General features: G+C 44.4%; 1 protein-coding gene across 4 annotated transcripts in view; it reads left to right on the top strand.

The window, feature by feature from the left end:
- The window catches only part of LOC138638747 (cytochrome P450 2K4-like), a 177,604-nt gene that overhangs the window by 116,189 nt on the left and 34,550 nt on the right, over positions 1-26,865 (top strand). For all 4 annotated transcript variants that reach the window (XM_069728298.1, XM_069728301.1, XM_069728299.1 and 1 more), the window contains one exon: positions 14,619-14,760. In XM_069728298.1, the coding sequence (XP_069584399.1) occupies positions 14,619-14,760 (142 nt within the window). The remainder of the gene's footprint in view (positions 1-14,618; positions 14,761-26,865) is intronic.

Here is a 26,865-nt window from a genome sequence, read left to right on the forward strand (position 1 = left end):
TTTTTTAGTGCCTACAGCACAATATTTTTTTATGTTAGGCCTTCGAAGCCTGTCTGCGGCCCGTTCTTTCTACTACTCCTACACTGACCAGTGTACTGCTGCCCGTGTACCCCTGGAACCAATGTTAACCCCTTTCTGACATCGGACGTACTATCCCGTCCATGTCGGGTGGGCCCCCATGACCATGGACGGGATAGTACGTCCAGCGCGATCGGCGGCGCTCACGGGGGGAGCGCCGCCGATCACGGCCGTGTGTCAGCTGCCTATCGCAGCTGACATCCGGCACTATGTGCCAGGAGCGGTCACGGACCGCCCCCGGCACATTAATCCCTGGCACACAGCGATCAAAGATGATCGCGATGTGCCGGCGGTGCAGGGAAGCACCGCGCAGGGAGGGGGCTCCCTGCGGGCTTCCCTGAGCCCCCCGGAGCAACGCGATGTGATCGCGTTGCTGCGAGGGTCTTACCTCCCTCCCTTCCTGCTCGAGCCCTGGATCCAAGAAGGCCGCGGATCCGGGTCCTGCAGGGAGGGAGGTGGCTTCATAGAGCCTGCTCAGAGCAGGCACTGTGAAGCCTGCAGCGCTGCTAGTCAGATCAGTGATCTGACAGAGTGCTGTGCAAACTGTCAGATCACTGATCTGTGATGTCCCCCCTGGGACAAAGTAAAAAAGTAAAAAAAAAAATTTTCAAATGTGTAAAAAAAAATCAAAAAAAATATTCCAAAATAATGAAAAAAAAAAAATATATATTATTCCCATAAATACATTTCTTTATCTAAATAAAAAAAAAAAAACAATAAAAGTACACATATTTAGTATCGCCGCGTCCGTAACGACTTGACCTATAAAACTGGCCCACTAGTTAACCCCTTCAGTAAACACCGTAAGAAAAAAAAAAAAAAACGAGGCAAAAAACAACGCTTTATTATCATACCGCCGAACAAAAAGTGGAATAACACGTGATCAAAAAGACAGATATAAATAACCATGGTACCGCTGAAAACGTCATCTTGTCCCGCAAAAAACGAGCCACCATACAGCATCATCAGCAAAAAAATAAAAAAGTTATAGTCCTGAGAATAAAGCGATGCCAAAATAATTATTTTTTCTATAAAATAGTTTTTATCGTATAAAAGCACCAAAACATAAAAAATTGATATAAATGAGGTGTCGCTGTAATCGTACTGACCCGAAGAATAAAACTTCTTTTATCAATTTTACCAAACGCGGAACGGTATAAACGCCTCCCCCAAAAGAAATTCATGAATAGCTGGTTTTTGGTCATTCTGCCTCACAAAAATCGGAATAAAAAGCGATCAAAAAATGTCACGTGCCCGAAAATGTTACCAATAAAAACGTCAACTCGTCCCGCAAAAAACAAGACCTCACATGACTCTGTGGACCAAAATATAGAAAAATTATAGCTCTCAAAATGTGGTAACGGAAAACAATATTTTTTGCAATAAAAAGCGTCTTTCAGTGTGTGACGGCTGCCAATCATAAAAATCCGCTAAAAAACCCGCTATAAAAGTAAATCAAACCCCCCTTCATCACCCCCTTAGTTAGGGAAAAATTAAAAAAATGTATTTATTTCCATTTTCCCGTTATGGCTAGGGTTAGAGTTAGGGCTAGGGTTAGGGCTAGGGTTAGGGCTAGGGTTAGGGCTAGGGTTAGGGCTAGGGTTAGGGCTAGGGCTAGGGTTAGGGTTAGGGCTAGGGTTAGGGCTAGGGTTAGGGCTAGGGTTAGGGTTAGGGCTAGGGTTAGGGCTAGGGTTAGGGCTAGGGCTAGGGTTAGGGCTAGGGCTAGGGTTAGGGCTAGGGCTACAGTTTGGGTTGGGGCTAAAGTTACAGTTAGGGTTTAGATTACATTTACGGTTGGGAATAGGGTTGGGATTAGGGTTAGGGGTGTGTCAGGGTTAGAGGTGTGGTTAGGGTTACCATTGGAATTAGGGTTAGGGGTGTGTTTGGATTAGGGTTTCAGTTATAATTGGGAGGTTTCCACTGTTTAGGCACATCAGGGGCTCTCCAAACGCGACATGGCGTCCGATCTCAATTCCAGCCAATTCTGCGTTGAAAAGGTAAAACAGTGCTTCTTCCCTTCCGAGCTCTCCCGTGTGCCCAAACAGGGGTTTACCCCAACATATGGGGTATCAGCGTACTCAGGACAAATAGGACAACAACTTTTGGGGTCCAATTTCTCCTGTTACCCTTGGGAAAATACAAAACTCGGGGCTAAAACATATTTTTTGTGGGAAAAAAAAAGATTTTTTATTTTCACGGCTCTGCGTTATAAACTGTAGTGAAACACTTGGGGGTTCAAAGTTCTCACAACACATCTAGATTAGTTCCCTGGGGGGTCTAGTTTCCAATATGGGGTCACTTGTGGGGGGTTTCTACTGTTTAGGTACATTAGGGGTTCTGCAAACGCAATGTGACGTCTGCAGACCATTCCATCTAAGTCTGCATTCCAAATGGCGCTCCTTCCCTTCCGAGCTCTGCCATGCGCTCAAACGGTGGTTTCCCCCAACATACGGGGCATCAGCGTACTCAGGACAAATTGGACAACAACTTTTGGGGTCGAATTTCTCCTCTTACCCTCGGGAAAATACAAAACTGGGGGCTAAAAAATAATTTTGGGGGGAAAGATTTTTTTTTTTTAATTTTCACGGCTCTGCGTTACAAACTGTAGTGAAACACTTGGGAGTTCAAAGCTCTCACAACACATCTAGGTGAGTTCCTTAGGGGGTCTAGTTTCCAAAATGGTGTCACTTGTGGGAGGTTTCTACTGTTTAGGCACATTAGGGGCTCTGCAAATGCAATGTGACACCTGCAGACCATTCCATCTAAGTCCTCATTCCAAATGGAGCTCCTTCCCTTCCGAGCCCTCCCATGCGCCCAAACAGTGGTTCCCCCCCACATATGGGGTATCAGCGCACTCAGGACAAATTGGACAACAAATTGTGGGGTCGAATTTCTCCTGTTACCCTCGGGAAAATACAAAACTGGGGGCTAAAAAATAATTTTTGTGGGAAAAAATTTTTGTTTTATTTTTACGGCTCTCCATTATAAACTTCTGTGAAGCCCTTGGTGGGTCAAAGCGCTCAGAACACATCTAGATAAGTTCCTAAGGGGGTCTACTTTCCAAAATGGTGTCACTTGTGGGGGGTTTCTACTGTTTAGGTACATTAGGGGCTCTGCAAACGCAATGTGACACCTGCAGACCATTCCATCTAAGTCTGCATTCAAATGGCACTCCTTCCCTTCTGAGCCCTCCCATGTGCCCAAACAGTGGTTCCCCCCACATATGGTGTATCATCGCACTCAGGACAAATTGGGCAACAAATTTTGGGGTCCAATTTCTCCTGTTACCCTCAGGAAAATACAAAACTGGGGGCTAAAAAAATAATTTTTGTGGGAAAAAAATTTTGTTTTATTTTTACGGCTCTGCATTATAAACTTCTGTGAAGCACTTGGTGGGTCAAAGTGCTCACCACACCTCTAGATAAGTTCCTTAGGGGGTCTACTTTCCAAAATGGTGTCACTTGTGGGGGGTTTCAATGTTTAGGCACATCAGTGGCTCTTCAAACGCAACATGGCGTTCTATCTCAATTCCTGTCAATTTTGCTTTGAAAAGTCAAACGGCGCTCCATCCCTTCCGAGCTCTCCCATCCGCCCAAACAGTGGTTTACCCCCACATATGGGGTATCAGCGTACTCAGGACAAATTGTACAACAACTTTTGGGGTCCAATTTCTTCTCTTACCCTTGGGAAAATAAAAAATTGGGGGCGAAAAATCATTTTTGTGAAAAAATATGATTTTTTATTTTTACGGTTCTACATTATAAACTTCTGTGAAGCACTTGGTGGGTCAAAGTGCTCACCACACCTCTAGATAAGTTCCTTAGGGGGTCTACTTTCCAAAATGGTGTCACTTGTGGGGGGTTTCAATGTTTAGCCACATCAGGGGCTCTCCAAACGAAACATGGCGTCCCATCTCAATTCCAGTCAATTTTGCATTGAAAAGTCAAATGGCACTCCTTCGCTTCCGAGCTCTGCCATGAGCCCAAACAGTGGTTTACCCCCACATGTGGGGTATTGGCATACTCAGGACAAATTGTACAACAATGTTTGGGGTCCATTTTCTCCTGTTACCCTTGGTAAAATAAAACAAACTGGAGCTGAATTAAATTTTTTGTGAAAAAAAGTTAAATGTTCATTTTTATTTAAACATTCAAAAAATTCCTGTGAAGCACCAGAAGGGTTAATAAACTTCTTGAATATGGTTTTGAGCACGTTGAGGGGTGTAGTTTTTAGAATGGTGTCACACTTGGGTATTTTCTATCATATAGACCCCTCAAATTGACTTCAAATGAGATGTGGTCCCTAAAATAAAATGGTGTTGTAGAAATGAGAAATTGCTGGTCAAGTTTTAACCCTTATAACTCCCTAACAAAAAAAAATTTTGGTTCCAAAATTGTGCTGATGTAAAGTAGACATGTGTGAAATGTTACTTATTAAGTATTTTGTGTGACATATCTTTGTGATTTAATTGCATAAAAATTAAAATTTGGAAAATTGCAAAATTTTCATAATTTTCGCCAAATTTCCATTTTTTTCACAAATAAACGCAGGTACTATCAAAGAATTTTTACCATTGTCATGAAGTACAATATGTCACGAGAAAACAATGTCAGAATCACCAGGATCCATTGAAGCGTTCCAGAGTTATAACCTCATAAAGGGACAGTGGTCAGAATTGTAAAAATTGGCCCGGTCATTAACGTGCAAACCACCCTTGGGGGTAAAGGGGTTAAAGTGCCTACAGTCCAATATTTTTTATTGTTAGGCCTTCGAAGCCTGTCTGTGACCCGTTCTTTCTACTACTCCTACACTGACCAGTGTACTGCTGCCCATGTACCCCTGGAACCAATGTTAAAGTGCCTACAGTCCAATATTTTTTATTGTTAGGCCTTCGAAGCCTGTCTGCGGCCCTTTCTTTCTACTACTACTACACTGACCAGTCTACTGCTGCCCGTTTACCCCTGGAACCAATGTTAAAGTGCCTACAGTCCAATATTTTTTTATGTTAGGCCTTCGAAGCCTGTCTGCGGCCCGTTCTTTCTACTATTACTACACTGACCAGACCACTGCTGCCCGTGTACCCCTGGAACCTATTTTTTATTGCATAGAGCATCCTTTTTTTAATAGTAGGCGTACAACGTCTGTCTGCGGTCCACTATTGAAATTGTCCTCCACTGCCAGAGCAATGCTGCCTGTGTACCCCTGTAACCTTTTTTAAGCTGCAGTGAGCCACATTTTTGGTTTAAGGTCTACTACCTGTGTCTGTCTGCGACACTCAATTCAGCTGTGTTCCTTTTAAAAAAGCTGAGCGTCAATAGTCTTGTTTCCAGCCTCTAGGAATTTTAAAACTGCATTGGGGGTACAACTTTGGTAGGGCCTACTAACGGTGTCTGCCGCCCCAAGGTGTGACCCAGGTTTCGTCCACATTGCTTCGATCTTCCTACTCTCGTTTACTAGTTGGTGAAAACTACACTGCATTAGGCCTACAAATTGGGTATGGGGTGTAGAGACGGTGTGTTCCACTCCAAGGTGTTCCCCAGGTTTCCTCGACATTGCTTCGATCTTAATGCTCTCGTTTAGTAGTTGTTGGAAACTACAATGCATTAGGCCTACAAATTGGGTATGGGGTGTAGAGACGGTGTGTTCCACTCCAAGGTGTTCTCCAGGTTGCCTTTCCTGAGCTTCTATCTTCAGGCTCTCGTTTAGTAGTTGTTGGAAACTACACTGCATTAGGCCTACAAATTGGGTATGGGGTGTAGAGAGATGGTGTGTTCCACTCCAAGGTGTTCCCCAGGTTTCGTCCACATTGCTTCGATCTTCCTACTCTCGTTTAGTAGTTGGTGGAAACTACACTGCATTAGGCCTACAAATTGGGTATGGGGTGTAGAGACGGTGTGTTCCACTCCAAGGTGTTCCCCAGGTTTCCTCGCTATTGCTTCGATCTTAATGCTCTCGTTTAGTAGTTGTTGGAAACTACACTGCATTAGGCCTACACATTTGGTATGGGGTGTAGAGACGGTGTCTTCCACTCCAAGGTGTTCTCCAGGTTGCCTTTCCTGAGCTTCTATCTTCAGGCTCCTGTTAAATAGTGCTTAAATGGAACAACTGCATTTGGCGTACTAGTTGGTTTGGGGCCTACTAACAGTGTCTGCCGCTCCTTGCTGTTCTCCTGGTTTCCTGTCCTGAAATTCCATTTTCAGGCTCTCGTTAAGTAGTTGCTAATGTTAGACTGCATTTGGCCTACTAGTTGGGTTGGGGCCTACTATCGGTGTCTGACACTCCTTGCTGTTCTCCTCCACTGAACAAAGCTGTGCCGCCTGTTTACTACGGTTGCCAATTTTGAACTGCATTTCGACTACTTACTGATTTGGGCCTACTCTCTGTGTCAGCCTGTCATTCCAGTTGTCCTCCACTGCAATGCCCCCTGGTTAGTCCTGTGTTACCAATTTTGAACTGCATTTAGCCAACTTTATTCTTTGGGCCTATATCTGTGTTTCCTCTTCATCCTGCCCATTGCCCAGCCAGTGACAGATGAGTCTGCTGGTACATTGACCCATAATGCAAAATTCCCCGTGCACGCTACACAGCAAGATTGTGACCCTGCTGAAAGTCAGGTTCCTCTTCCCGCATACCATACCACCTTACACGGGGACAAAGAGGAAGGTGCAGATGAAAGTGCAGGTTCCTTCATCAGGTGGGGGGAGGAATACTAGTTGTCGACGTCACTGGCACAGGGCCTCTCATAGTACGCAAAAGTGTTGCTGCCGGTGGGAGGCGCCCCCGCCGTGCAAACACACCGCTGTACTTTGAGGGGCCCTGTGCCAGTGCCAATGCCAACGAGTGGGCCCCCCTGCTTGCTCAGGATCACAGCACTTGCAAAGTTTAAATACTTACCTCTCCCTGCTCCACTGCCGTGACGTGGTCCAGATTTCCTGGGCCCACTAATTACTTGAACCAGCCCTACCCCCCACAACTTTAGCCAAATGACCCCCAATTTCCAATGCTTAACTATTATTATAAGGTAAATTAAGATTGACAAGCTTCAGTAACAAGAATGGATGTTTTTGCCATTAAAATGGGCAGTGTAGGTGTTTTCCTGGCCTCCACTCACTGCCGACTATGCTCCCCCATTGACTTGCATTGGGTTTCGTGTTTCGGTCGAAACCCGACTTTTCGCGATAATCGGCCGATTCCACTCGACTCGACTTCTAAGATAGTCGGGTTTCGCGAAACACGGCTCGACTCTAAAAAGGTCAAGGTCGCTCAACCCTAGTGGGGACGGCAAGACTCGGACAGCAGCCCCTTCTCCTGATGTCACCGTAGTTACCCAGTGCCCAGTCACCAACATGTAACGCCCCTGTCAATGTCTACTCGTCCAAGTGTCTATGGTGAAATGCACCCTGTCACACACAGAGTTTCTCAAGGAAGCGGTGATGTTGTGTGCGACATACTGGTATAGCGCAGGCACAGCTTTCTTTGAGAAGTAGTGGCGACTGGGCATCTGGTACTGAGGCATTGCGACGGATATAAGGTCTCGAAAATCCTCTGTGTCCACCAGGCGCAAAGGCAGCATTTCTGTAGCCAACAGCTTGCAGATGGAGAAATTCAACCTCTTAGCTTTGTCATGGCTAGGAGGAAATGGTCTTTTACTTGTCCACATCTGAGGGACTGAGGGCTGGCTGCCGTACTTAGTTGAGTAGGGTGTCCCCGGCAAACTGCTGGTCTGTGAGGAAGGTGCAGGCGGAGATGTTATGTTGCCTTGATCAAAATGTGGTGTCGATGTCGGAGAGCGCTCAACACCAGCAGGTGTTTCCATGTGCAAATGTCCTGACGACCTGCCAATCACACTAGCTGTTGCGGGTAAAAAGGTCCCCACAGTCACAGAAGATAAAGAGGATGCAAATGCACTTGATGGGGCAGAGGGTGGTGACCCGACCCAATAGGCCACATTGTAGCACAGTGAGCTTCCCACTGCAACTTATGCCACATATCCATGTGATGGTTCATGCATGAAGTACTCAAGCTAGTGATTGTTTGGCCTCTACTGAGATTTTGTTGACAAATCTTATAGACAACATGAGTTGGATCATCCTTTGAAATGTTAAAAAATGCCCAGACTATGCAAGGCTTAGAGCCTGTATGACCTGAAGAGCCACCACGACTTCTGGTCTGAGGCAAAGTTGGGGTTGAGGATGCAGTTGTTGACGTGCTTCCAGTACTCCGTCTCTGTCCAGGAAGGTGCACCATTACCTCGTCGTCAGACTCGTCACTAGCATCCTCCTCCACCTCCTCTGCTGACCTCATGGACTGGCGGACTGGGGGTTGACAGTAAGTGGGGTCTACAAACTCATCATCGTCATCCTGTGTGTTCTCACGCCCGTCATACCTAAGAGCCAACTTCTTCCTGCCCCGACCGAAAAGTCAAATTTTTGTTCCAATCAGGTATCTCAGTCTCATCATCATCTTCCTCATTGTCTCCACCAACAGGAGTTACAGTTTGGAAACCAGGGTCTACTTTATGCTCCGAACATACTTCATCTGGGCCTGGATCTGACTCACAAAGATTCTGGGCATCAGTGCAGATAATTTCCTCATCTGGATTCACAGAAGCTCTGGAGCAGACTCAACCATGTGTGTTACCCCCTGCTCAGACGGGCAGCTGGAGACTTGGGAGCTGTGAGGAAGCAAGTGCAATTGGGGTGACAACTCTGATGACTGGAGTAGTTGTGATGTTGAAGTTGACATGGAAGAGAGCCCACTTGAAAGAGCACTTGATATCCGTTCAAGCACCTGCTGTTTTTGTGCCTCAACTGGAATTTTTGGTGATACTTGTAGCAATGGTCGTAAGTAGGGTTGAGCGACTTTTACTTTTTTAGGGTCGAGTCGGGTTTCGCGAAACCCGACTATCTCTAAAGTCGAGTCGAGTGAAATCGGCCAACTATGGCGAAAAGTCGGGGATCGACCGAAACACGAAACCCAATGCAAAGTCAATGGGAATTTTTTTTAATTTTTTTTTTCTCTCTCTCTCTCTCTCTCTCTCTCTCCCTCTCCCTCTCCCCTCTCTCTCTCTCTCTCTCTCTCTCTCTCTCTCTCTCTCTCCCCTCCGTCCCTGAACAGAAAAGCTGGTGTTACACATTGCAAATCGCTACAGCGCACAATCGACAAGATGACGATAGGCGTCCACGCCCCTAAGACCTATGTCATCACTCTGCCCACGCTCCTTCATTGGCTGAAAAAATGGCGCCAAGCGCGTCATACGAAACGCGACTTTGGCACGAAAGTCACCTACCGCATGGCCGACCCCACACAGGGATCGGGTCCGGTTTCATGAAACCTGACTTTGCCAAAAGTCAGCGACTTTTGAAAATGAACGATCCGTTTCGCTCAACCCTAGTCGTAAGAAAGGGATCATATCAGATTGTCCACGAAAAGAAGCCGACATCTTACTTTGGCTGGAAGATGGTCTTTCTTCTGCAGATGTTACTGTTGCTTGACCACCTACCCCACGGACACAATCTTTTTTTCAGTTTCCAACACGCCTATTCCCCTTTCCACCAGCAGCAGGCCTTTTGCCACTCATTTTAGTGCTTAACTAATTGGCAACTCTGTGTCTGTAGTTGTTGGCACAACAACCGATGGATGAAAACCGAGCAGAACTGAGTGGCCAAACTGTAGTACTAGGCCCTAAACTAATAACTGGATTAGATGCAGTGAAAATTGAGATACACAGCTGGTATAGTTTGTTTCACAGGCAGGCTACTCTGCTGACGTGCAGACACTGCTCCTAGGTCCTAAACTATCAACTGGATTAGATGCAATGAAAATTGAGATACACAGGCTGTATAGATTGTTTCACAGGCAGGCTACTCTGCTGACGTGCAGACACTGTTCCTAGGCCCTAAGCTATCAACTGGATTAGATATAGTGAAAATTGAGATACACAACCGGTATAGTTTGTTTCACAGGCAGGCTACTCTGCTGACGTGCAGACACTGCTCCTAGGCCCTACACTATCAACTGGATTAGATGCAGTGAAAATTGAGATACACAACCGGTATAGTTTGTTTCACAGGCGGGCTACTCTGCTTACGTGCAGACACTGCTCCTAGGCCCTAAACTATCAACTGGATTAGATGCAGTGAAAATTGAGATACACAGGCGGTATAGTTCGTTTCACAGGCAGGCTACTCTGCTGACGTGCAGACACTGCTCCTAGGCCCTAAACTATCAACTGGATTAGGCTGGTTTCACATTTACGTTTTTTTTTTTGCGTTTTTGCGGTAAAAAACGCAAAAAAAGCATGCATTTTTTCCCTATATTGAACATTAAAAATGCATGCGTTTTTTTGCATGTGTTTTGACGCGTTTTTGCAACGCATGCGTTTTTTCTCTACATGCGTTGTGTTGCAGAAATGCAACATGTAGTCATTTTTGCGGTGTTTTTTTTGCTGCCAAAAAATGCATGCGTTTTTTCGCGGCAAAAAAACCTATTGATGTCTATGTAAACGCATGCGTTTTTAAGCACATGCGTTTGTTTGCATTAAAAACGCATGCGTTTTTATTAAAAAAAAACAGAAAACACACTGATATGCCACCCCCCACCATAATGGTGATAAAGGGATCCTAACCCTATCCCTAGCCCAGTCCCCAACCCTAACCCTACCCCTAACCCTAACTCTAACCCTAACCCTAAAGGGATCCTAACCCTATCCCTAACCCTATCCCTAACCCTAACCCTACCCCTAACCCTAACCTTACCCCTAACCCTAAAGGGATCCTAACCCTAACCCTACCCCTAACCCTAACCATAACCCTAAAGGGATCCTAACCCTAACCCTACCTCTAACCCTAACCCCTTAAGGGTTAGGGTTAGGGTTAGGATCCTTTAGGCTTAGGGTTAGGGTTAGGGTTAGGATCCCTTTAGGGTTAGGGGTAGGGTTAGGGTTAGGGTTAGGATCCCTTTAGGCTTAGGGGTAGGGTTAGGTTTAGGGTCCCTTTAGGGTTAGGGTTATGATCCCTAACCCTAACCCTAAACCTAACTATTTCTGTTTATAATGGGTTTTTTATTTTTTTTTGATGATTGGCAGCTGTCATACATTTCTCAGCATGCGTTTAAAAAACCCAAACGCATGAAAAAACGCATGTAAACATGTCAAAACGCCGCGTTTTTTATCACATGCAAAAACGCATGCGTCAAAAAAACGCAGCGTTTGCACGCGTTTACATGCGTTTTTTCACCATGCGTTTTTTTTTTAAAACGCATGCGTTTTGAAACGCAAGTGTGAAACCAGCCTTAGATGCAGTGAACATTGAGATACACAGGTGGTATAGTTTGTTTCACAGGCAGGCTACTGTGCTGACATGCAGATAATGCTCCTATGCCCTAAACTATCAACTGGATTAGATGCATTGAAAATTGAGATACACAGCCAGTATAGTTTGTTTCACAGGTGGGCTACTCTGCTGACATGCAGACACTGCTTCTAGGCCCTAAACTATCAACTGCATTAGATGCAGTGAAAATTGAGATACACAGCCGGCATAGTTTGTTTCACAGGCAGGCTACTCTGCTGACATGCAGACACTGCTTCTAGGCCCTAAACTATAAACTGGATTAGATGCAGTAACATAGTAACATAGTAACATAGTTAGTAAGGCCGAAAAAAGACATTTGTCCATCCAGTTCAGCCTATATTCCATCATAATAGCAGTGAAAATTGAGATACACAGGCGGTATAGTTTGTTTCACAGGCAGGCTACTCTGCTGACGTGCAGACACTGCTTCTAGGCCCTAAACTATCAACTGGATTAGATGCAGTGAAAATTGAGATACACAGCCGGTATAGTTAGTTTCACAGGCGGGCTACTCTGCTGACGTGCAGACACTGCTCCTAGGCCCTAAACTATCATCTGGATTAGATGCAGCAAAAATTGAGATACACAGCTGGTATAGTTTTTTTCAAAGGCAGGCTACTCTGCTGACTGCTGACGTGCAGACACTGCTCCTAGGCCCTAAACTATCAACTGGATTAGATGCAGTGAAAATTGAGATACACAGGCGGTATAGTTTGTTTCACAGACAGGCTACTCTGTTGACGTGCAGACACTTCTCCTAGGCCCTAAACTATCAACTGGATTAGATGCAGTGAAAATTGAGATACACAGGCGGTGTAGCTAGCTTCACAGGCGGGCTACTCAGATGACTATCAGACAATGCTACTAGCCCAAAAGGATTGGCTGAGCTAGATTACACCAAATGCTGTGAGAAACACTTGCACGGCACTGGCACAGACCTGCCTGGCAATTAGTGCTATGAACTGCTGGTCTCGACTCCTCCCCACTCCCTAAACCTATCTCTCTGACAATTCACTGCAAAAAAACTCTATTAGTCTGCATAGCGCCCACAGCAGCAGCGGTGCCATCTAACACTAAGCTGTAGCAGTGAGGAAATGGTGGCGACGGGGCAAATGGCTGGTTCTTATAGGGCAAGGACATGTGACATACACAGCCAATGACACATGCCCTTGCTTGTGTGCATCACATGTATATTGCTGTGTGTGTGCGCACTGCTGATAGGCTGAGAGACTGCACCGCCCCACTGTAAATGCGGGAAAGAAAAAAAAATGGAGATCGGCGTTATTTCAGCACAGATCTATCCCCCAGCCCACCGCCCACTATACACTGAAACAATCTATTAGCAATGATAAACAGTTTTAATGTGCAAATCAAGCGAGGCCTTTGGTGAATGAACAGTTATTGAACAGAAACTCGAACAGCCGAATTTTAAGCAAATTGTTCTGGTTCGTCGAACGTCTCGAACACCGCCCAAAACAGCTCAAATTTGAAATTGGCGAACAGTTCGAATCGCACACCGCTCATCTCTAGTTACAAATGGTACCGTAGTGCCTTATCTGAAACCAGAAGAATAAAGAATTTTTTAAAGCACAGTAGGAAAATAATCTTTAGTCTAACATTGCAGCAACGTTATTGAACATGATATCAGAGCAATGATCATGCACAATTCAAGAAACGCATTGGTTCATTCCACATTAAGGCTATGAACATCTTTGACATGTGTTAGTGGTTAAATTGCAGCCAGTTTCAGTCTGAAATCTTTTCTCTTTCATTTATTTTAAGATCTCCAATATACAGGTTGCTTCAAGTTTCAGGTTTTTCTGTTATGGGTGTGATAAGCGAATATGTTCGGAATCGGTCGCCTAATCTGAATTTGCCATATTTGTGCCATATCGGTACACTATTTGTGCCAAATTTATGTTTGATGATCGGTTCCAAACAGATTCGGTCATTTCTACTCCCATTGATGCAAAAACAATATTCGCCGCCAATCATAATCGGAAACAAATTTTGAAAAATTCGCTCAACTCTAGTGCTGTGCTTACCACCTTTTCTGTAGCATGCTTTATCTGCCCTACCTGACAATGCACATGCTACAACTACCTCCTCTCCCTGCTGATTTCTCTTATTTGAAAAAAAGAGAAGGAAGAGCAGAAAGATCCATCAGAAGCAGAAGATCTGTAACATTTTTGCAGATTAATCAGCTGGGAAAGTGATAATCTACCAGAGAAAAATGTTGAAATATGTTTAATGTTTACAGAAGATTACACATGTTGTAGAAAGTTGTGCACCACTCCATCAGGAAGCAAAATGAAGAATAAAAATAAAATATGTGTGAATATGTAGCTATCCTAGTGAAAATTGTGTTTAAGTCAGAATGGTTGTGAGTTGAAATGTGCTGCTTCCACAGTTCAAAGAGCTATGGAGGAGATTTAGATTTACAAATAGAGAATGGACAGTGGACTATTGGATGACACACATACCCTAATCCTAAACCTGGAAAGTCATTTAAATAAGGTTCAGGGTGTTGACTTCCTTCTTTGAAGATTTAGTTTGATGATCTAGGTTTACTTTGCTTACTCAGGATAGTGTGCCGTAGCCTTGGAACAATCTTAAAGGAGTTGTCAATTATTACGTTTCCATATTTCTGGTCAAGTTTCCTGCTGTTTTCTTGACCTCCTGATGGGAACATACATAACCTCTGAAGATAATCCATGACTTAGTCAGAATAAAGCAATTAAAGCTAGGATAACACAGATTCCATTATATTAGAAATGCGGTTTGACCTAGAGAATAGGCCAGAAAAATTTTAAAGCTCCACCGACGGTGGCTCAGCTTACCAAGCCCATGAACTTTGGACACGGACGGTGGATTTGTGAACAGTCAGTTGAGAAAGGTGATGGTGGAACTTGTGAATTTCGAATACGTGCTACTGGGGTTTCTTGTCTCAATGATGTAAGTTGTCAGATAATTTCAGGATCAGTGATACTTTGTGTTAAGGTTGGGTTTATTAGCTAGAAATTGGGTCTGTGTCCTAGGAATGACAGAAGATGGTTACTTCCAGTAATAATACTCTAGATTATTCACTAGTATATTATTTAGCATTTAAATATTTAGATGAGTACTCTAGAAAAAAAAATAGATAAAAGACAATATTCAGCATTTCATATTACTTTTTTTCTCCAGGGAAAACCAGAATCCACACAGTTTTATCACAATGAGAATTTAACTACTCTGGTGGCAGATTTGTTTGGCGCTGGAATGGAGACCTCATCATCCACATTGAGTTGGGGGATCCTTCTAATGATGAAATATCCAGAAATTCAAGGTAAGAAATGAATTAAAAATGATTTTAAAAGATTAAAAATATACTGAGTATACAATTTAAGATCACATAAGGTCCTTCACCAATATTATTTATTTTTTGACATATTATTAGTGATGAGCGAGTATACTCATTGCTCGGGTTTTCCGAGCATGCTCGGGTGGTCTCTGAGTATTTGTTAGTGCCTCGAGATTTCATTTTCCTTGCCGCAGCTGCATGATTTATGGCTGCTAGACAGTCTGAATACATGTGAGGAATGCCTGTTTGTTAGGGAATTCCCACATGTATTCAGGTTGTCCAGCAGCCGTAAATCATGCAGCTGAGGCGACGAAAACTAAATCTCCAAGCACTAACAAATACTTGGAGATCACCTCAGTGTGCTCAGGAAAACCCAAGCAACGGGTATACTCGCTCATCACTAATCATTATCATTTCATTGAGCACAGTGGAAGAGAGCATGAGTGAGCCCACATGGGCCGGCCTTACAAATAGCTTCTCAAAGAATTGAAGTAAGAAATGCGCTTTTGTCATTTAGCTCAGACATTGTAACATGTTCAATGCAATCGCACATCCACATATTTATAGACAAAGTATAAAAATATAGGATACACATGGTGGATATAATATTGTCAGATCATTACTTCACTCCCTATATCCAATCACTAACATGCCCAAATCACCTGCACCTCAAAAAATTCTGAATTCAACCATTTCTCACCTTTGAAACTGCAAAAACTCTCACTGTTGCTCTTATTCTATTCTTGACAACTGCAATTTACTACTTATTGTTCTTCTCTCTAGACTATCCTTTTTATCCTTAATACAGTAGTCACAATCATATTTCTGTACATCCACTCCACTGACGCCTCTTCTCTGTGCCAGTCATTGCACTGGTTACCCATGCACTATAGAATACAACATAAACTTATCACACTCACCATCAAAGCTTTCTACAGTGTTGCAAATTGAGCTGAACACTCTTGTCTCTGTATACCACCCTGTCATCTCCATCCACAGTGCTGCAGCACCCCACATCTGTTCCTTTATCTATATCTAACACACTACACTTGCCCTCAGCCCTTCACCACCTTACATCTCCTCCTCATCTCAATGCACCACCCTACTTGTGCTCTCCATTCTGCTAATGATCTATGATGAACATCATTTATAATTTAAAGCACCCACTCATACATTGAGGGGGTTTTCTTGTGTTGTATCAGTTCTCTGGAATGAACTACCCCATCTGATAAGTTCCCAGTGTTCACAGTTTTAAGTGTGGTCTAAAAACACATCTCTTTGGACAGGTCTATTACCTGACTAATCTAACAGTTCTCAGTTCTTCATTTCTTCATTTTCCTCAGAATCTTATCCTTTCTATCCTCAGTTCCCACCTTTCTTAGCACTTTACACTATTTATTGTATTGATTGCTGAACCATATAATACAAGGAGCATTTCCCTGTATATTGTAAATGGAATTTAACCCCTTCCCGACCCATGAAAGTCGGTGCCAATCCGACCCATGACGCCTATGTGGCGTCATGGAAAGATCGCGTCCCTGCAGATCGGGTGAAAGGGTTAACTCCAATTTCACCCGATCTGCAGGGACAGGGGGAGTGGTAGTTTAGCCCAGGGGGGGTGGCTTCACCCCCCATGGCTACGATCGCTCTGATTGGCTGTTGAAAGTGAAACTGCCATTCAGAGCGATTTGTAATATTTCACCTATTATAACTGGTGAAATATTACAATCCAGCCATGGCCGATGCTGCAATATCATCGGCCATGGCTGGAAACACTAATGTGCCCCCACCCCACCCCACCGATCGCCCCCCCCCGCCCTCCGATCTGTCCGGTACACTGCTCCAGCTCCCCTCCGTCCTGTGCTCCGCTCCCCCCGTGCTCTTGTCCGCTCCCCCCGTGCTCCAATCACCCTCCCCGTGCTCCAATCACCCCCCTGCATTCCGATCCACCCCCCGTGCTCCGTTCCACCCCCCGTGCTCCGTTCCACCCCACCCCTGTGCTCCGTTCCACCCCCCCGCGCTCCGATCCACCGCCCCATGCTCCCTCCCACCCCATCATACTTACCGATCCTGCCGGGGTCCGTCCGTCTTCTCCCTGGGCGCCGCCATCTTCCAAAATCTCCGGCCGGCAGATTCGTTCCAAAGTGCATTTTGATCACTGAGATAGATTATATCTCAGTGATCAAAATAAAAAAATAATAAATGACCCCCCCCATTTGTCACCCCCATAGGTAGGGACAATAAAAAAATAAAGAATTTTTTTTCCCAACTAATGTTAGAATAGGGTTAGGGTTAGGGCTAGGGTTAGGGGTAGGGTTAGGGGTAGGGTTAGTGCTAGGGTTAGGGTTAGGGTTTCTGTATGTGCACACATATTCTGGTCCTCTGCGGATTTTTCCACTGCGGATTTGATAAATCCGCAGTGCTAAACCACTGCGGATTTATGGCAGATTTACCGCGTTTTTTCTGCGCATTTCACTGCGGTTTTACAACTGCGATTTTCTATTTGAGCAGTTGTAAAACCGCTGCGGAATCCGCACAAAGAAGTGACATGCTGCGGAATGTAAACCGCTGCGTTTCCGTGCAGTTTTTCCGCAGCATGTGTACAGCGATTTTTTTTTCCCATAGGTTTACATTGAACTGTAAACTCATGGGAAACTGCTGCGGATCCGCAGCGTTTTCCGCAGCGTGTGCACATACCTTTAGAATTAGGCTATGTGCACACGGTGCGGATTTGGCTGTGGATCCGCAGCGGATTGGCCGCTGCGGATTCGCAGCAGTGTTCCATCAGGTTTACAGTACCATGTAAACCTATGGAAAACCAAATCCGCTGTGCCCATGGTGCGGAAAATACCGCGCGGAAACGCTGCGTTGTATTTTCCGCAGCATGTCAATTGTTTGTGTGGATTCCGCAGCGTTTTACACCTGTTCCTCAATAGGAATCCGCAGGTGAAATCCGCACAAAAAACACTGGAAATCCGCGGAAAATCCGCAGGTAAAACGCAGTGCCTTTTACCCATGGATTTTTCAAAAATGATGCTGAAAAATCTCACACGAATCCGCAACGTGGGCACATAGCCTTAGGGTTAGGGTTGGAATTAGGGTTGTGGTTAGGGGTGTGATTAGGGTTATGGCTACAGTTGGGATTAGAGTTAGGGGTGTGTTGGGGTTAGTGTTGGAGGTAGAATTGAGGGGTTACCACTGTTTAGGCACATCAGGGGTCTCCAAACGCAACATGGCGCCACCATTGATTCCAGCCAATCTCGTATTCAAAAAGTCAAATGGTGCTCCCTCACTTCCGAGCCCTGACGTGTGCCCAAACAGTGGTTTACCCCCACATATGGGGTACCAGCATACTCAGGATAAACTGCGCAACAATTACTGGGGTCCAATTTCTCCTGTTACCATTGTGAAATTAAGAAAATGCTTGCTAAAACATCATTTTTGAGGAAAGAAAAATTATTTTTTATTTTCACGGCTCTGCGTTGTAAACGTCTGTGAAGCACTTGGGGGTTCAAAGTGCTCACCCCATATCTAGATAAGTTCCTTGGGGGGTCTAGTTTCTAAAATGGGGTCACTTGTGGGGGGTATCTACTGGTTATGCACACCAGGGGCTCTGCAAACGCAACGTGACGCCCGCAGACCATTCCATCAAAGTCTGCATTTCAAAAGTCACTACTTCCCTTCTGAGCCCCGACGTGTGCCCAAACAGTGGTTTACCTCCACACATGGGGTATCAGCGTACTCAGGAGAAACTGGACAACAACTTTTGAGGTCCAATTTCTCCTGTGACCCTTGGGAAAATAAAAAATTCTGGGCTAAATAATTATTTTTGAGGAAAGAAAACGTATTTATTATTTTCACGGCTCTGCATTATAAACTTCTATGAAGCACTTGGGGGTTCAAAGTGCTCACCACACATCTAGATAAGTTCCTTTCGGGGTCTAGTTTCCAAAATGGGGTCACTTGTGGGGGGTTTCTACTGTTTAGCCACATCAGGGGCTCTGCAAACGCAACGTGACGCCCGCAGAGCATTCCATCAAAGTCTGCATTTCAAAACATCACTACTTCAATTCCGAGCCCCGGCATGTGCCCAAACAGTAGTTTACCCCCACATATGGGGTATCACCGTACTCAGGAGAAACTGGACAACAAATATTGGGGTCAAATTTCTCCTGTTACCCTTGGGAAAATTAAAAAATTCTGGGCTAAATAATTATTTTTGAGGAAAGAAAACGTGTTTATTATTTTCACGGCTCTGCATTATAAACTTCTGTGAAGCACTTGGGGGTTCAAAGTGCTCACCACACATCTAGATAAGTTCCTTTGGGGGTCTAGTTTCCAAAATGGGGTCATTTGTGGGGGGTTTCTACTGTTAAGCCACATCAGGGGCTCTGCAAACGCAACGTGACGCCCACAGAGCATTCCATCAAAGTCTGCATTTCAAAACGTCACTCCTTCACTTCCGAGCCCCGTCATGTGCCCAAACAGTGGTTTACCCCCACATATGGGGTATCAGAGTACTCAGGAGAAACTGGACAACAACTTTTGGGGTCAAATTTCTCCTGTTACCCTTGGGAAAATAAAAAATTGCAGGCTAAAATATCATTTATGAGAAAATATTTTTTTTTTTTATTTTCATGGCTCTACGTTATAAACTTCTGTGAAGCACTTGGGGGTTCAAAGTCCTCACCACACATCTAGATTAGTTCCTTTGGGGGTCTAGTTTCCAAAATGGGGTCATTTCTGGGGGATCTCCAATGTTTAGGCACACAGGGGCTCTCCAAACGTGACATGGTGTCCGCTAATGATTGGAGCTAATTTTCCATTTAAAAAGCCAAATGGCGTGCCTTCCCTTCCGAGCCCTGCCGTGCACCCAAACAGTGGTTTACCCCCACATATGGGGTATCAGCGTACTCAGGACAAACTGGACAACAAAACTTGGGGTCCAATTTCTCCTATTACCGTTGGCAAAATAGGAAATTCCAGGCTAAAAAAATCATTTTTGAGGAAAGAAAAATTATTTTTTATTTTCATGGCTCTGCGTTATAAACTTCTGTGAAGCACCTGGGGGTTTAAAGTGCTCAATATGCATCTAGATAAGTTCCTTGGGGGGTCTAGTTTCCAAAATGGGGTCACTTGTGGGGGAGCTCCAATGTTTAGGCACACAGGGGCTCTCCAAACGCGACATGGTGTCCGCTAACAATTGGAGCTAATTTTCCATTCAAAAAGTCAAATGGCGCGCCTTCCCTTCCGAGCCCTGCCGAGTGCCCAAACAGTGGTTTACCCCCACATATGAGGTATCGGCGTACTCGGGAGAAATTGCCCAACAAATTTTATGATTCATTTTATCCTATTGCCCATGTGAAAATGAAAAAATTGAGGTGAAAATAATTTTTTTGTGAAAAAAAAGTACTTTTTCATTTTTACAGATCAATTTGTGAAGCACCTGAGGGTTTAAAGTGCTCACTAGGCATCTAGATAAGTTCCTTGGGGGGTCTAGTTTCCAAAATGGGGTCACTTGTGGGGGAGCTCCAATTTTTAGGCACATGGGGGCTCTCCAAACATGACATAGTGTCCGCTAAAGAGTGGAGCCAATTTTTCATTCAAAAAGTCAAATGGCGCTCCTTCCCTTCCAAGCCCTGCCGTGCACCCAAACAGTGGTTTACCCCCACATATGAGGTATCAGCGTACTCAGGACAAATTGGACAACAACTTTCATGGTTCAGTTTCTCCTTTTACCATTGGAAAAATAAAAAAATTGTTGCTAAAAGATAATTTTTGTGACTAAAAAGTTAAATTTTCATTTTTTCCTTCCATGTTGCTTCTGCTGCTGTGAAGCACCTGAAGGGTTAATAAACTTCTTGAATGTGGTTTTGAGTACCTTGAGGGGTGCAGTTTTTAGAATGGTGTCACTTTTGGGTATTTTCAGCCATATAGACCCCTCAAACTGACTTCAAATGTGAGGTGGTCCCTAAAAAAAATGGTTTTGTAAATTTCGTTGTAAAAATGAGAAATCGCTGGTCAAATTTTAACCCTTATAACTTCCTAGCAAAAATAAATTTTGTTTCCAAAATTTTGCTGATGTAAAGTATACATGTGGGAAATGTTATTTATTAACTATTTTGTGTCACATAACTCTCTGGTTTAACAGAATAAAAATTCAAAATGTGAAAATTGCAAAATTTTCTAAATTTTCGCCAAATTTCCATTTTTATCACAAATAAACGCAGAATTTATTGACCTAAATTTACCACTAACATGAAGCCCAATATGTCACGAAAAAACAATCTCAGAACCGCTAGGATCCGTTGAAGCGTTCCTGAGTTATTACCTCATAAAGGGACACTGGTCAGAATTGCAAAAAACGGCAAGGTCTTTAAGGTCAAAATAGGCTGGGTCATGAAGGGGTTAACATATAAATACACAGTAAGTGATGGGCGAGCACTAAAATGCTCGGGTGCTCGTTGCTCGGGTCGAGCTATTTAGAATACTCGGGTACTTAGCCAAAACAACGAGCCCAATGTAAGTCTATGGGAGACCCAGGTATTTTTACCGCGATCCCCCCGGGGGTCCTTTTAAGGTCTAAAAACATCTGAAAATGATGGAAACACTGCTCAAATGACACAGGGACATCATGGGGATCGCCCCTGAAAGCATCCCTGACTCTTAGTTCACAGCCTTAATCATTTTTTTCCGAGAATCATGTCATTTTTACTGGTGCCACAAAAAACACATGAAAACAAAACCAAAACGGGTTTTGCTTGGAAATATGTCAAGGTACATCCTTTACTTGCCTGTAAGGCCAAGCATTTAACCCCAGACCGAAAATTTCCTCTCCCACTAAGGCTTAGTTCAGACGCAGCATTTTTGAAGAGTTTTTCAACTTTAACATTGCTTGTGTTGAGCGATACCTTTCCGATACCCAGAAGTATCGGTATCGGATTGTATCAGCCGATATCCCAAAAATGTTGGATATCGCCGATACCGATACCAATGCAAATCAATGGGACACAAATATCGGAACGTAAATAAGCCCTTTCTGTCCTTCTATATGCTGTTCCAGAGGGGGGAAGTATGTGGGCGGTGCGTAGGCGGACACTGTGAGTGTCTGTGTGTGCGGGCGGGGTTTGTGCGGGCCTGCCAGGGATCTGTATGTGCCTACCGGGGCTCTATGCAAGCCCAGCGGGGCTCTATGTGGGCTGCCCGGGCTGTATGCGGGCCTGCCGGGGCTCTATGCAGCGTGCCGGGGATCTATGTGGGCTGCCTGGGCTCTATGCGGTGTGCCGGGGCTGTATGTGGGCTGCTTGGGCTCTATGCAGCGTGCGGCGTCTATGCGGCATGCTGGGACTCTGTGCGTGTGTGCAGGCATGACTGCTATACTGACAGTGATTGACACATTAGCCAATGAAGGGACAGTAGTAGTCCCATCATCCGGCTAAAGTGTTGAATGAAAAAATTAAATTAAAATAAAAAAAAATACTCCATACATACTCCATACATGCTCCATACATACTCCATGCAGTACATACATATAGACATACAGTATATTAAACATAGAGTTCATTCTCACCGTTACTTGTCACTTTGTTCCCCGAAGCCAGTGTCAACCTGTAAAAAATATGAAAAAAACAAACAACCAATATACTCCCTGTCAGCAGAAATCCACAAGTGTCCCACGACGATCTCCCGTGGAGAACAGCAGCAACAGCTGTTGCGACCGCTCTCCAGGGGCCCCAGAAACACAATGACGGGTGGAAGGTATTCCTCCGCCACTGTAAAAAAAATAGTCCCTAGTCTGACTTATGGCATTGCTGGGTGAGACATTTTCCCATGCAGCAATTGCCATAAAGTAAGACTTTGAACTTTATTAACCTCAGTGATGCACTGCAGGAGCCATTGTCTCCTGTCAGTGTGTCACTGAGGGTCCTATAGAGCAGTGACATCACCCAATGTCACTGTTCTATAGAGGAGATCGTCGTGGGACACTCATTATTAATTGCACTACGGCGGACAGGTAGTATACGGTTTATTATTTTACGTTTTTTGCAGGTGCTCAAGTATGGTAAGTATGGTTAAATGAAGAATATTAAAATACTTTTTTCCTAATGTGTGCGTGTTTTATTAACCCTTTCTTACTATTGGATTTATAATGGATAGGCCTGTTATTGACGCCTCTCCATTATTAACCCGGCTTAATGTCACCTTACAATAGCAAGGAGACATTAACCCCTTATTACCCCATATCCCACTGCGAAACCCGACCCGATCCTAGTGTGGGATCGGCCATGAGGTCGGCGATCTTCACACCAAAGTCGCGTTTCGTATGACGCTTTAAGCACCATTTCTCATCCAATGAAGGTGGATGCAGAGTGTGGGCAGCGTGATGACATAGGTCTCGGTCCCCACCATCTTAGAGAAGGGCATTACAGTGATTGGCTTGCTTTCTGCGGCATCACAGGGGCTATAAAGGGGCGTGCACGCCAACCGCCATCTTACTTCTGCCGATCTTAGCATAGGGAGAGGTTGCTGCAGCTTCATCAGAAGAAGGGATATAGTTAGGGAGGGAAGATTAACCCCAAAACTGCTTGTGCTGTAGCGATTTTCACTGTCCAACACCACCTTTTCTTTGCAGGGACAGTGGAGTTTTTTTTTTTTTTTGTGCATCAGCTCTATAGCTTATTAGGCTGCCCTATAAGGCTCCCTGATAGCGGCATTGCTGTTTGTACGCCGCTGTGCAAACCAACTGCTTTTTTAAAAGCAAAAATCCTGTTGCTCCTTTCTGCACAGTTTTCTTGTTTCTTTGTCCACACTTTTGTGTGCAGCAGTCCTTTTTATTGCTGCCTTACTTGTCCTGAGATCATTGTAGGGAGATTGAAAATGTACTACAGTCCTTGTATTTTTTTATATATCTTCCAGCCACATTCTGCCACTTACATTGTGTAGTGTAATACACTACGCCTGAGTTTTGTTGCAGTCTCCCCCCCCCCCAAAAAAAAAGGGGGATTAAAATTCTCCACAAGTTTATATAAACCTTCTACCTAGTTTCACAGTACCATATAACGGTTGTTATTTTGGTTAGATTTTTCCAAAAATGAGGAAGTCTGGTGGAAGAGGCCGTGAGCGGGCATTGCCAGCTTGTACTGATGGTGGTGGTGGTGGTGGTGGAGCATCTGGTGGTAGTGGGAAAAGCAAAATAGCACCAAAGGGTCGAGGCTGAACAAAGCTATGCCGCCTGTGTACTCCTGTTAGCAATTTTGAACTTCATTTAGCTTACTTTCTTATTTGGGCCTACTAACTGTGTCAGCCACTCCTTACAGTTGTCCTCCGCTGAACAAAGCTATGCCACCTGTTTAGTCCTGTAACCAATTTTGAACTGCATTTAGCCTACTTTCTTATTTGGGCCTACTAACGATGTCTGCCCCTCATTACAGTTTTCCTCCGCTGAACAAAGCAATGCCGCCAGATAAATCATGTTAGCAATTTTGAACTGCATTTAGCCTACTTTCTTTTTTGGGCCTACTAACTGTGTCTGCCCCTCATTACAGTTGTCCTCCACAGAACAAAGCAATGCCGCCTTTTTAGTCCTGTTACCAATTTTGAACTGGATTTAGCCTACTTTCTTATTTGGGCCTATATCTGTGTTTCCTCCTCATCCTGCCCATAGGCCAGCCACTGCTAGATGAGTCTGCTGGTATATTGACCCAGACCACTACATTCCCCTTGCACTCTACACAGCCAGAATCTGAACCTGCTGAAAGTCAGGTTCCCCTTCCCTCATACTAGACCACCTTACACGGGGACAAAGAGGAAGGTGCAGATGAAAGTGCAGGTTCCTTCATCAGGTTGGTGAGCATACTCGTTGGCACTGGCACAGAGCCCCTCATAGTGCGCAAAAGTGTCTCTGGCAGTGGGAGGCGACGCCCGCCGTCAAACACACCTCCGTGTGAGACGTAAGACGGAGTCGGGGTACAGGCCAGAGGTCAGTCATAAACGGGTGCAGGCAGTCAGAGGCAAACAGGAACACTATTGCAGGGATCAGGTCAGGAGCTCAAAAAGTGCAGCATGAACTATAGCTGACAATGGCCCACAAGCTGCAGAGGACTTAAATAGGTCAGCAGGTTTCAAAGTGAGGCAGAAAGGATTAACTCCCACATGACCAGTCCAGAGACAAGACAGCTGAACACAACCTCAGAATTGGTTCATGACAGCTTCATTGTGCTTTACCCAGGCTAATTTAGCAACCGTTGTGTGAGAACCTTGTTTTTGCCTTGCAGCACTGTTCACGGCTGTCTGCAAGGTCTCTGTGTGTGTGACTGCAACATCTAGCAGTGGCTGGGCAATAGGCAGGATGAGGAGGAAACACAGATATAGGCCCAAATAATAAAGTAGGCTAAATGCAGTTCAAAATTGGTAACAGGACGAAACAGGCTGCATAGCTTTGTTCAGTGGAGTACAACGGTAATGAGTGGTGCAGACACATTTGGTAGGCCCAAAATAAAAAAGAAGGCTAAATGCAGTTCAAAATTGGTAACATGACTAAGCAGGCGGCATAGATTTTTTCAGTGGAGGACAACTGTAATGAGTGGCGCAGACACAGATTTTAGGCCCACAATAAAAAAGTAGGCTAAATGCAGTTCAAAATTGGTAACAGAACTAAACAAGCGTCATTGCTTTGTTCAGGGGAGGACAACTGTAATGAGTTGCGCAGACACAGTTTGTAGGCCCACAATAAAAAAGTAGGCTAAATGCAGTTCAAAATTGGTAACAGGACTAAACAGGCAGCCTAGCTTTGTTCAGTGGAGGACAACTGTAGTGAGTGGCGCAGACACGGTTAGTAGGCCCAAATACAAAAGTAGGCTAAAAGCAGTTCAAAATTGGTAATAGGGCTAAACAGGCAGCATTGCTTTGTTCAGTGGAGTACAACTGTAATAAGTGGCGCAGACCCAGTTAGTAGACCCAAAATAAAAAAGTTGGCTAAATGCAGTTCAAAATTGGTAACAGGACTAAACAGGCGACATAGCTTTGTTCAGTGGAGGACAACTATAATGAGTGTCGCAGACACAGTTAGTAGGCCCAAATACAAAAGTAGGCTAAATGCAGTTCAAAATTGGTAACAGGACTAAACAGGCGGCATAGCTTTGTTCAGTGGAGTACAACTGTAATGAGTGGCGCAGACACAGTTAGTAGGCCCAAAATAAAAGTAGGCTAAATGCAGTTCAAAATTGGTAACAGGACTAAACAGGCGGCATAGCTTTGTTCAGTGGAGGACAACTGTATTGAGTGGCGCAGACATATAGGCCCAAATATAAAAGTAGGCTAAATGCAGTTCAAAATTGGTAACAGGACTAAACAGGAGGCTTAGCTTTGTTCAGTGGAGGACAACTGTATTGAGTGGCGCAGACACAGATAGTAGACCCAAAATAAAAAAGTAGGCTAAATGCAGTTCAAAATTGGTAACAGGACTAAACAGGTTGCCTAGTTTTGTTCAGTGGAGGACAACTGAAATGAGTGGTGCAGACAAAGTTAGTAGGCCCAAATACAAAAGTAGGCTAAATGCAGTTCAAAATTGGTAACAGGACTAAACAGGCGGTATAGCTTTGTTCAGTGGAGGACAACTGTAATGAGTGGCGCAGACAGAGTTTGTAGGCCCAAAGTAAAAAAGTAGGCTAAATGCAGTTCAAAATTGGTAACAGGACTAAGCAGGCGGCCTAGCTTTGTTCAGTGGAGGACAACTGTAATGAGTGGCGCAGACACAGTTAGTAGGCCCAAATACAAAATTAGGCTAAATGCAATTCAAAATTGGTAACAGGACTAAACAGGCGGCATAGCTTTGTTCAGTGGAGGACAACTGTAATGAGTGGCGCAGACACAGTTAGTAGGCCCAAAATAAAAAAGTTGGTTAAATGCAGTTCAAAATTGGTAACAGGTAGTGTTGAGCGATACCGTCCGATACTTGAAAGTATCGGTATCGGATAGTATCGGCCAATACCTGAAAAATATCGGATATCGCCAATACCGATATCCGATACCAATACAAGTCAATGGGACATCAAGTATCGGAATGTATCCTGATTCCTGATGGTTCCCAGG

The sequence above is a fragment of the Ranitomeya imitator genome, chromosome 5 (genome assembly GCF_032444005.1).
Source record: "Ranitomeya imitator isolate aRanImi1 chromosome 5, aRanImi1.pri, whole genome shotgun sequence".
Lineage (NCBI taxonomy): Eukaryota > Metazoa > Chordata > Amphibia > Anura > Dendrobatidae > Ranitomeya > Ranitomeya imitator.